Source organism: Mytilus californianus, unplaced genomic scaffold, assembly GCF_021869535.1.
Source record: "Mytilus californianus isolate M0D057914Y unplaced genomic scaffold, xbMytCali1.0.p SCAF_4, whole genome shotgun sequence".
Lineage (NCBI taxonomy): Eukaryota > Metazoa > Mollusca > Bivalvia > Mytilida > Mytilidae > Mytilus > Mytilus californianus.
The window spans coordinates 48293185-48306664 of NW_026262690.1; the positions used below are offsets into that span (position 1 = coordinate 48293185).

Genomic DNA, 13480 nt, shown 5'->3' on the forward strand with positions numbered 1-13480 from the left:
TATACCTTATTCACCAGAAATAAACGTAATTCATAAGAAGAAATCAGTATTGTGTAAGACTAATTCGTAAACCAGTGCTGATTAATTATTTTTACATGAGTTATGTCCCTTAGAAATGTAAAATCTATAAAAAATTTCATTGTAAGCGTCTTCAAGATAACAATTATTGCTAGATATTTATGAAATTTATATCAAAGGTTTATATCAGCGTTGTCTCGGACAAGTTCAAAAATCAGTGCCGATCAAATATTTTTAAAAGAGATGTCATTTGGAAATACTGATTGTATAGAAAATTTTAAAATTGTAAGCACTCTGTCGCTTAGGCGAACGAGAATAAATTCATGATGCATTCATACAAGGTTCTATTAATAACTTAAATAGGAAAACACATTACCTGCTTGAATTTTTGAAGTGTCCAATTTAATGTTCAATAAAATGCATAATAAATGTTTTATCGTTTTATACAATACGGTTTATTACCAAAAACATGTATTCGTAAAATCACAATAGATACTTTAAAATTATGACGTCAGAAATTTAGAAACATTTGACAATCTATTTATGCAATGCCCTTTTGTTTTGAACAGACTTCGGTTTGAACATCCCTTTATTTATGTCTATGCTTATTCCGTCAAAAATAGGGGTCCAAACAAGAGGTCTCACAATTGACTGTATAAAATAATAGAGATGTGTTATGATTGATAATGAGACAACTATCCACCCGAGACAAACGGACGAGAATGAAAACGACGACAGGTCGCCGTAAGGCCTTCAACAATGAGCAAAACTCATACCGTATAATCAGCTAAAACAGTATGCAATGGCTTGGCATGATAAAAATGTGGACTAATTCAAATAAGAAACCCAATTTATGCTAAAAACAATAAACGGAAAAACAAATATGGCCTTTAGTCTGCTCGACGGCCTGAGATGATTTAAGTCATTTGCCCTGTTCCGTTGGATAAAATAGTTGCGCTTATCTATTCTTAACCTAACGTTTCAAGTTTTGTGGTTAGGTCCATTTCTCAGGAACCGGTACTGATACATAACTGATCAGTATCGCGTCGAAAATTGAATGTTATTCAATCCCAGATGAAGCAAAGAAAGCTATTTTTGGTGTTTCGAAATTCTGAACCTCTAACAAATATGCCGATATAAAACAATAAAGGATTGGATGAAAATCTTAACCACTTACCGGGTAAACTAATAACACTTTCAGTGGAATCTTTGTTCAAATAAACTGTAACAGGAAAAACTTTTATAAGTACTTTAAACTAGGAATTACCTCACCTAACTGATACACTGGGAATACATTCGTCTCATTGATACACTTAGAATTACCTCACCTCATTGATACACTGGAAATAACCTTCCTCAATGATACACTGGAAATTGCCTCATCTCATTGATACACTTTGAATTCAACCTCACCTCATTGATACACTGGGAATTGCCTCACCTCAGTGATACACTAGAAATTACCTCACCTCATTGATACTTTGGGAATTACCCACCTCATTGATACACTGGGTATTATCTCACATCAGTGATATAATCGGAATAACCTCACCTTATTGATACACTTGGAATTACCTGACCGCGTTGGTACACTAGAAATTACCTCACCGCGTTGGTACACTAGAAATGACCTCACCTCATTCATACACTGTACATTACCTCACCTCATTGATATTTTGGGAATAACCTCATCTCATTGACACGCTTGGAACTACCTCACTTCATTGATACACTGTGAATTACCTCACCTCATTGATTCTCTGTAAATTACATCGACTCATTAATATAATGAAAGTTATATCACCTCATTGACATACTGAGAGTTACCTCACTTCATCTCATTGTTATACTGGGCATTACCTCATCTCATTGACACAATGGGGATTACCTCACTTTAATGATACACTGGGAATTACCTCATCTCTGGTCGTTTATGTAATGTTGAGTTAGTTGGTAACTGCTTTGTTGTGACCAAGTAGTCACACGTGACAAAGGAGGGAGATGTTTCTTACAATCATTGTCACTTCGTTGACAAATTTTGTATTATGAATTGGCTGTTCTAAATCATCAACATACTACATAGTTACACTAGTAGATACACATTATCTTTGGTTTAACAAAATACATAGCATTATATGTGACTAACCATCAGATTTCCAGGCTTATAAGGATGTCTAGATATTGGGTAATTAAATATTTATTCATTACATACTGAAACAAAAAATTTTGTGAAGTTATTATGACATATTTGTGAAGATGATAATCAAATGAGTCATTTTAAATACCGGTAGAATGAGACTCTGTATTCGATGGCGACTTTTTGATAAACGAACGCAAGAACAAACAAAAAAATGAATTATTGGCACATAGTTACTGTAACGTCGTATTTACAAATTTCAAATATATTTAATTATCTTCAATACAAACATTTATTTGCTCTTCTTTCAGAAAATGTAGTTTAACTTGTTTTGATAAGGTTGTAGTTTAACTTGTTTTGATAAGGTTGTAGTTTAACTTGTTTTGATAAGGTTAGTGTAAAATTTGTCTAAACGAGAAAACTTATAGTAGTTTTTTTTAATTTGTCTTTTAATTCAGATTCATGATGCATGTCTCTACCACATATGCCATGCGAAGCGCAACAGTTTATCAGTAGTTGACACCACATAAAGAAATTACAGCCCTGGGCGGTTCCAGGGTTTTTGAAAGGGGGGGGGGCGTTATTCCAGAAAATTGCATATTTATATCTAAAATCATTGTGTCTATTCAAAGACAAGCACTTCACTATTGTATTAATGATAAAAAAATATTTTTTTCTTTTTGTGTTTACAGCATTATTATATTTTTTGTTTCTTTTCCATTTCGTTTAACATTATTTCTACTTCTTGGAGTATTACACATGAAATGTTCTTATTTGAATTAGGAAATGGATTAATATAAGTAAACAGCTTGTTTCCGGATCCTATTAATAATTTATATTATTCAATTGTATTAAACGTTAAAATTGTGTATTTTATTTAACTTGAATTCAATTAATACACTAATTCCAGAAAAAGGAAAATATATCGCCGAGAGGGGCGAGGGAAATTTTTCATGTGCGATTTTATTCGAATTAAATCATATTAATCGTGAGAAACATCAGATATTTTGCGATCAAAGGGGATGTATGCACTATACCCCCTGGATCCGCCACTGTTATATATACATTTCATATATCATCAAACAGAAATTTTCAATGACATGCCACTTTGAAACTACGTTAACTTTTTAGGATAGGTTTTTGAGATATCGCATTTTTAAGTGAGAAAAAGTATATTGAAAACGCTTTTAATTTTTTTCACATTTATGGATCTATATCACAAATGTTTTAAGTGTATGTATCTTCTGAAGTAAATATTCAATTCATAAATCCTTTTTTCGATATTTAGATGCAGTTGAACGATACTAAATGCACACAAAATTTCAAGTACATAAAAAAATCACCCAATTACATGTATTTCACCTTATTCAATAATTACTTTTCAATAGAGTTTTAATAATCTGATTTATTGATTATTCCAATGTTCTAAAAATAAAGTTTATACTAGGTGTTTATGGTCGATTTGATTTATGTAAATGTGAGTTGTTAATACCCGACATTTAAAACGTGTAGTAAATCATCGTTACCTGTGATTGTTTATATTTCGCCATGAATGTCATGAATGGGGACGTGTTCTATTCCAAATAAACCCATATGTGGTGTGTATCGTATAATGTTACCACTAAGAAAGGTAAGAAGGATATCAAAACATTTACTCAGATGTGTTATACTGGCCACTGTAATCGGACTTATTGTACCTCTTGTGATATTCTGGAGGGGAGAATACGTCCATGTATTAAAATATCAATGGGTACCAGGAGAAACATGTCAAGACATAGTAATAACGGACAAGACAACAGAAAAACGGGACATTTCAGTAAGTGTGACGATCCACCATGGTTGGCAGGCTGTGGATAATGAGAAATTGTTTTATTTGTTTTCAAGTTTCTATGTAGTGGACCGCGACAGTCGTTATGTATTGTTAATAGGTGCAATGGATAAACGGACATATGATGATCTACAATGTGCTGTTATGGACAACAAAGTAATTAAATACGTCCCAGCTAGATATATGGCTATGTGGGATGATCAGCTGTTATGTACCCAGATCAACCCATACTATACGGTTATATGGGATGATCAAATACTTTGTAGGTAAGTAAAACATTGTGTCCAAACTGTCACGGGATCACATTTTATTTTAAGTCAGCTTGCCGGCTTCATACATACTAAATTTTGAATTTTACCAAATTAGTTTACCTGAAAATTCATAAACACAAATTTAAAGCGTAAACCCCCCTTTTCTTGAATATTTTATGCATAGAACATAAAGAAATAAAGTCAAAGTAGCAATCAAAATTGCATGGATTGATTCAGTATAAATATTTTTTTCCAAAATATGCATGAAGTATTCGTCACACGACATTAAACAAACTACAAGCCATATCTGTTTTTCCGTTATAATAATTATAATTCCTGGAACAAACTACCAGATAAAATCACTAAAGCCCCATCCATAAATATCTTTAAAAATCGATCAGATAAATATTTAGCCTGGGGTCCTGGCTAATCTTGTCAGTATAGCCAGGCGTGTATCAATGTCCTGCCTGTCAATGATTGGTTAATACTAATTTTGTCGCGCAATGTTTGTTTTACATCTGTATCCAATCAATTTTTGTTTAACATCAATTAGTAAAAATTAGACTGTATTTATTTTTCTTTATGAATTGATGTACAGTGTTATCATATCTAATTATTAGTATGATGATAATTAGTAAGCAGAAAAGGGTTAATTCTTATCAGCAATCAACTGGTGAGAAAGTTAAAAGTTTAAGATTTCACATGACCAAGGTGTGAATTGGATTTCACTTTTACGACCTAATTTACATGTACCCATGTATCTCAAAGGGCAAAATATATATGGAAAAAACCATAAAAAGTAAAGGCCAACAAAAATTGCAGTTATTTTTTTTGGGGGGTTACATTTCAAATGATGTGTACATGTGCGAAGATACACCATCGTACATCTATTTTAAATTATAATTACATTAGACAATTACAATATTTATTAAGTTTGATTTTTTTTATTATAAAGAGTTGTTTCGTTGACTCTTACCCCATATAATCCTTCCTGATAAAATATATATTAAATGTACAACATTTTTCAAAGTTTATTTTGATTACACATACTAGTATTTATTTATACTGTTTAATATATATTTATTTTATTATATTACTGACAATGGGGACTCGTCAATCTGAGAGCAAAATTTATTGAATCAGAAGCAATGTTTCTTAATCATTGGTTTGAAATCGCTGGTTTACATCAAACATCAAAATTTATGCAAATATTTATTCAGCCTCACTTTAGATTCAGAGTCAACTGGCACTGAATCGATCACGTGGTATTTGTTCCCCACCTGGCCCTTGCGACGCGCAGCTAGATTGGGCCGGGATGCCAGGCTAATAAATATTGGTCTGACGAAGAGCTATATTACAATGACTATAGAGCAGAAATATCCGGAAGTCACGGCAAACAATATTAGAAATAACTTAAATTATGAGTCTGGTGAAGAGGAACCTTAGGGATCCTGTACTGGAAATCAACTATTATAAGTAACTATAAGTAAGTAATTCCGGAATAAGCATAGACATATACGAAGAGGTGTTTTAAAGGAAGTCTTGCCAAAACAAGAGTACATTACACACAATTCGGTTGACAAATCTTTCTTAATTTCTTACGTATATATTTTTTTAAAGTATTCATTATGATTGTTCGAGTACATGTTTTGGTAATAAATCGTGTGGTGTAAAACGATAACATAATTTATTGGGCAATTTTATTGAACATTTTAGTGGACTCTTCAAAAATTCAAGCATCTAAATATGTTCTTTCTGTTAAAGTAAATAATAGAACCTTAATGGCGTCATCATGAATTTATTCTCATCGGCGCGTCTTATGTATACTTCCATTCTAAATTTTATCCTATCTTATCTTTAAACATTCAAGATTTCAAGATTTTATTGTAAAGCAACGCTCAGACACATATATGTGTAACATTAGGTAAATATACAATAATAAACATGATTTATAATACAATGGTAACATTTAAAAACAAAAACAAATAAAAATTCATACAAATCAATATACATATCACAATAAGTTATTTAGCTTTCTAATAAAAGATGACACTATATAAATTAACATTGCAGTAAGATAACATAACAAATAATTTCTGCTTGTTTGGATGCTTCGTATAATAACTAGGGATATGTTTTTCTTTAAAAATAACCAGTTGAGGAGACTTACATATAAAAATATACTAGTAGTGAAATTCGTCTCCTACATTTTCTCTACATATGTGACATTTTCGGTCCTCCACCGGAATATTATGCCAACGCCCAGTTTCAATGGGAATTTTTAAATTAGGCGTTCTTAATTTTGTCATCCAGATTCTTGCATTTTCCGGGATTTTTATTGAATAATTTTCAAAACCAAAATAATTTTTATAACTAGAGTAAAATACACCTCGGGAAGATAATTGAACATCTTGATGCCATTTTTGTATATATTGGTCTTGTAAAACCTGTTTTATCAGATGTTTGTAGTCAGTACTATCTTGGTTGACAAACACATATCCTAGTCCTGTATCATTAAATATTGATGCTATAAAATTCAGCCATTTGAATGACTGACCGCTATTCTGCTTTAAACTTAATAATAATCTATACATATTACTACTTAATTTTTCACCATGCATTATACTTCTCCAAAATGATGTCATTCTTATTTTAACTTTTATTTCTAATGGAAATCTGCCCAATTCTCCATATACCATATAGTTAGGTGTTAAAGATTTTATTCTTAAAATACGGTTACACAAATTTAAGTGAATTTGTTCTAAAATATTCAAGTTTTCGTATCCCCAAATCTCACAGCCATAAAAAGAATAGGCTCTACCATGGCATCAAAAAGTTTAAGCTGTAAATCTAATGGGATTACTTGATTTCTAATACTTTTGTACAAGCTGTATAATGCTTTTTGTGCTTGATTAAGCAATTTTTTCTTCGCTTCTGTAAAAGAACCATTACATTTGAATATGAGCCCAAGATATGAGTAGGTATCGACTAATTCTATATTTTTGCCTCGTAATTTAAATTCAAATTTCCGTCGCACTTTGCCTTTGCTAAATACCATACTTTTTGTTTTTGTAGCATTTACTTCCAGTTTCCATAATTCACAGTAATTCTGGAAAAATATTTAGTGCATTTTGCATACTTCCTGCTGAATCCGTCAAAATGACGGTATCATCAGCGTACAGTATGGCAAACAGTTTCAAAATTGAATTTAACTCATTTTGACATGATTTTTCTTTAACTATCTCAAGGTGACATCCACCTAAATCAATAAAGAACTGTTCTATGTCATTTAAAATAATAGAAAAGAGAAAGGGAGATAGATTTTCACCCTGTCTAACACCAGTAAGACAGGGAAATATTCTGACTGTTGGTTGTTGTATTTAACACATGATTTAATAGTATTATACATATGAAAACTAACAGTAAATATTTTCCCTTTTATACCACTGTTCTGTAGTTTTTTCCACAAGCCATTTCTCCATACAGTGTCGAAGGCCTTGCGGAAATCAACAACTGTGCAAAATAGTTTTTTTTTCCAAAAGACCGATACAGTGATATTAAGGCATGCAATACGAATAAATTATCGGTTGAAGAGTGCCTTTTTCGAAATCCAGCTTGGTTGTATGAAACTAAGGAAATTTCATTTGAAAAATAGGTTAACCTAGAATTAATTATTGATGTAAAGACTTTTCCTAGACAGCTTATTAAAGTTATTGCTCTGAAGTTATCAGGATCCATGGTATCTCCTTTATTTTTAAAAACTGGTCTTATTATACCAATAGTCCAGTGCTCTGGTATTATCCCGGTGTCTAAAACAAAAGCGATGCTTAACTTTTCCAACATCGTATCTCTGGTTATGCAAAAAATGGGCATTTTGTAAATTTGTATAAAAATTCAGGTATTTTATGTATTGACTATTTTTTTTCAGACATTTTATGAAATTCCTATAGAAATTGAAAATTATAACTTAGATTGAAATGATGATAAAAACTGAGTCGCTTAAAATGTGGAACCGAGCAGTTTATGCAACATCATGCAACTTAGGTGTTTTTAAAATTAAAAATGAATTCTACCGAATTATTTACAATTCACGCAAGCACTGAACTCGAGAATTGTTTGTTTTTTTACGTATTTGTAAGAGGGTAAGGGCAGGGAGTTCCTGATTCACATTTCACCCCTCCAACTCCCACTTCTCTTCCCAACTCTCACTTCCATCTGCCAATTCCAACTTCCCTCCCCCTTTACTACCATCGGTCAAAGAAACCTTTCCAGTATATCCCTATGTTTTACTCCTCTTCTCTTTGCTTCTCTCACCCCCTTTTCCTGGTTCCCGCTTCCCTCTCCACTCATTCTCAGGTTCCCTTATCCTTGTCCTACCCCTCTAGTAACATGTTGAATGACAGTGACTGGTATACATTTGTCCTGATCATTACAAATACAACGTTTGCTGTTACATCTGGTCTTGCCATTAGCACAACAATTACATTAGGCGAAACTAAGCCTATTACACATTTAGCATTGCAATATTGTTTATAATAAAAAAACAATACTAGTATTTGAAAGAACAATTGCTTTGTGCAAACAGGAAACAAATGAATATCAATCACTATTGTCTATGTCCCAAAAGAATCCTATCCAAGATGAAAATGAGAATATAGGGGCATTATATATAAACTACTGTTATGGAGGGGAGGAAGAACGCATTAGAAGGTGAAAGTAAGTTAAAATATTAAGGAATACACAAAAATATACATGTATTTATAAAAAAAGGGGAGTGTTCATTTCTCAAGCGCATGTGAAAAATAAGAGTAGAGGGTCATTATATTTCAACTGCTGTTATTGTATAAACGTATGGATAAGAGAAAAAAATTCATAAAAGTAATAATGATACGCAGGTTATTCAGTGTGCACCATATTTTTGATGTTATTTCGAATAGACGAGAAAAAATATTACAGTCATTCATTATAATTTAATTATAAATTCCATTTTTAAGGAGTAAATCATGAAAAAACGTTGATGACGGCACGGTCACATGACATAATTATGTTTATGAGCTGATAGACAGAAAAAAATTTAGCCAATCAGAAGACGTGTTACATCCAAAATTAAGTTATGTTAAAATATTAAAGGGGCATTATCTACGAGGTATACAAAAAATTAAAATATGTTTTTTTTTGTTCAATCATTAATGAAAGTGAAATAGTTAACTAATGATTCGCTTTTAGCAGCTGGTTTGGTTAAATTTTGTCAAAATAAGATAATAAACATCGCTGATGAATTATTCACTTGCAAGTGAATAATTCGACCTCATTGAATTCGTATTCATGTGACCTTCAATTTAATCCTTCGCAAGAGATGGGTTACACGTAAACTAGGTGTGCTCAGCTATTGAAGGGACAAGAATGTAAAAATTGAAAGTGAAACTATGGTAAACCATTTGGTTGACTGATTCGATCCACAAAAACTCATTCTTATACAGGTAACAACGATGATTAACATATTTCTTAACCTATAATATGAAACCAAACATACCTAGAAAAATCCAATTGCACGTGTTCGCAATCTATTTGTATCTATATTTATGTTTATATCATGTTGTACGACCGTTGGAAGTCTTCGGAGGTCACCTCGATGGTCAACTCGATGGCGTCTAGTCTAAAATATGCACGAAATGCTGATACATATTATCGAGTTCATGCATCGTTAATTGTTAATTTTAGACTTTTTATGATTCGATATACGTTTTAGTATATTATAAATTAAAAGTGAGAATTAGAGTCAAATCGGTGAACATAAATTTGACAATTAATGCCCCTTTAAGGAATATCATCTATAATATTAAAACACAATACATATTTATATATATACAAATAAGAACAGAGGGGCATTATATATTACTTGTAACATCTGCAATTGTAAAAATCGTATGGATCAGAGAAAGAACACATTAAATAAGTTAAAATAAATAAAAGAACAGAGTTCCAATGTCCCCCGCGTTGCACATATTTTATCTGTTCAAGGTCAATAACTAAACATAAAATTTGAGTGTTTTGAAACTTGTTAGAATTATCTTAGAGAGTTGAAGACATAAGAGCAATTACTGATATATTTTTATATTTCCAAGGGGCATAACTCATTAAAAATATTTGATCGGCAATTATTTTCGAATTTGTCCGTGACATTGCTGATTTTAACCTTTGATATGAATTTGATATAAATCTGACAAAAATTTTGCATGTGAGAGCGCTTACAATGCAAATTTTCATATAATTAATATTTCTAAGGGCATAACTCTTTAATAATTGATCTGCACTTATTTTCAAAATTGTCCGAGACATTGCTGTTATAAACCTATGATATAAGTTTCATAAAAATCTGGCAAGAATTGTACACATGAGAGCACTAACATTGCAATATTCCAAATAATTAATATTTCTAAGGGGCAGAACTCTTTTAAAAATAATTGATCGACACTGATTTTTAAATTGTCCGAGACAATGCTGTTATAAACCTATGATATAAGTTTCATAAAAACCTGGCAAGAATTGTAAACATGAGTTCACTAGCATTGCAATATCAGTCCAAATAATTAATATTTTTAAGTGGCAGAACTCTTTAAAAATTAACTGATCGGCACTGATTTTCGAAATCGTCCGAGACATCGCTGACATAAACCTACAATATAAGCAAGTTTCATAAAATTCTGGCAAAGAATTGTACACATGAAAACGCTATCAATGCAATTTTCCATATTATTAATATTTCTAAGGGCCATAACTCTTTAAAAAAATATTTATCGGCACTGATTTTCAAACTCGTCCGAGACATTGCTGATATAAACCTACAATATAAGTTTCATAAAAATCTGGCAAGAATTGTACACATAACGATGCAATTTTCCATAACTAATGGTTCCAAGGGGCATAATTCTTTAAAAAAAACATTGATCGGCACTGATTTTCGAACTTGTCCGAGACATTGCTGATATAAACCTATGATATAAGTTTAATAAAAATCTGGGAAGAATTGTACATGTGAGAGCGCTAACAAGACCAGACGGACGAACGCCCGGTATGTCTATGTCCCCCGCAATGCGTTGCGCGGGGGACAATTAAAATATTAATAGTTATCTTGGTATAATCAAGGGTGTGCGGAATTTCAACATTTTACTTTCACAGTATACTATTCGTGACCCTCAGAACGGAGCATATTCCCTGTTTGATCGCGTTTTGTATCACATTGCTAATAATAATAATGAAACCCAGATCGAAAATAAAAGTATCCGAAAACAAACTGAAAATAATAAATAATTCTAAAAATCACAAAAAGAAAACACAAAAAGCAAAGCTCGCGTTAATTCAGGATACTGCGAAGCGCTCCATATTTTTATGCTATGTCGTATCAACATAAAGTTTTCTGTTCTATTCTATACATTTTTGGAAAGGTTGTCAAATGCTTAGGTTTGAGCGTTCCTGAAATGGGTAAATCCAGAAAGCGCTTCAGAAAACGGAATGTATATATATATAGTGTTTTTGTTTTTTATTGACTAAATTTCATTATATCATTTAAAATTATATTTTTTTTATCTTCAAAAATTTCTGGTTGATAAATGATAAGAAAATATGTTTGCAAATGAACGAAAGGGCTGTTTTGTGTTGGATGTAGCCATTTCATGGAAATTTAAATAAGAAGATGTGGTATGAGTGCCAATGAGACCACTCTCCATCCAAGTCACAATGTATAAAAAGTTAACAATGATAGGTCAAAGTACGGCCTTCAACACGGAGCCTTGGCTCACAACGAACAAAAAGCTATAAAGGGCACCAAATGACTAGTGTAAAACAATTCAAACAGGAAAACCAACGGTCTAATCTATAAAAAAACGAGAAACGAGAAACACCTATGAACCACAACAACAAACGACAACTACTGAACAACAGGTTCCTGACTTAGGATAGGTGCATAAATATGCAGCGGGTTTAAACGTTTTAACAGGCGACAACCTTCACCCTAACCTGAGACAGTAGTGTAACATTACAACATAAAAAGACGCACATTAGGTTTTAGTACTAATGGAGTCTTGCATTTCAATTATTATGATAAATCGATGAACAAATGTGTTTTGTTCATTGCAGATATAGTCCTACATTCTTTACATGTGTCTTGCCAAATAACTTCTATCCAACGAGTGTTGCACTTTCCAGAAAATTTTGTCAAGAACCATCACAGATGCTTCCAGTTATATATCCTACAGGGCAAACAAGGAAATTTACAATCTGTGTGGCACCACTCCATGGACCATATGATGAAGTCAACGAATTGATTGAAATGATAGAATTGAATAAAATATTAGGTGCTGATCATTTCACTTTTTATAGCTTTAACATAAGTAGTAGAATCAACCGAATTCTCGACTATTATATAAAACAAGGCATTGTTGACCTTATTATATGGAATATGCCTATTAACTTAACAAGAATACATTACTACGGGCAAATGGCTGCCTTAAATGATTGTTTATATCGCAATAGGCATAAAAGCCGGTATATTGTTGTGCAGGATATGGACGAATTTATAATACCTAAGAAACATCGGACGTGGCATGAAATGATGTTAGATTTGCCGTCTGGACTGAATGTTTATAGTTTTCAAAGTGTTCAGTTTAGCGTTGATATTCAAGATATTGAAATTGATTTTCCAGGAAAGATAAATGTCAAAAAGTTTAACCTTGTCACATTACTGAAGCAAAAACACGGCCCTGTTTATGATAGAACTACTCGCACAAAGTATATTGTTGAAGCAAGTAGAATTAAAGAGCTTGGTATTCATAATGTATGGCAACTAAGAGACGGGTCCACAGGAAACGAATACCACGTTCCACCAGAGGACGCTTTAATGTTTCATTATCGACATTGGTTTAACGAAAAAGAAATATTTACAGGACAGCATAACCCTAGAATGATGATGTATAAGGATGACCTACTTACAAATGTTCAAAAAACTTTTGAAAAATTAAAACTTATTTAGATATTGTCATTTCTAGGATTTACATGAATACAAAATGACTTAATTCTACAAAAAAACACCCATGGAAAGAAAAGGTTAGACATCTTTGGGTTTAACGTTTGACAAAACCAGGAAAAAGAGCTTCGAAGTGTCTCTATCGCCTCATTAAATCTTTGAAATTCTACACAATATTATAGGATACTGTATATATTATAAGATACTGTGCACAGATTTAGTTT

The 13480-nt window shown here is 32.1% G+C and overlaps 1 protein-coding gene across 1 annotated transcript; it reads left to right on the top strand.

Moving 5' to 3' along the window:
• The first annotated feature begins 3593 nt into the window (after positions 1–3593).
• LOC127738181 (uncharacterized) lies at positions 3594–13271 on the top strand. The gene is made up of 2 exons (XM_052249336.1): positions 3594–4249; positions 12371–13271. Exons 1-2 carry the CDS (start codon positions 3717–3719, stop codon positions 13260–13262), a joined length of 1425 nt encoding a protein of 474 aa, XP_052105296.1. The 5' UTR covers positions 3594–3716; the 3' UTR covers positions 13263–13271.
• The last annotated feature ends 209 nt before the right edge of the window (positions 13272–13480 follow it).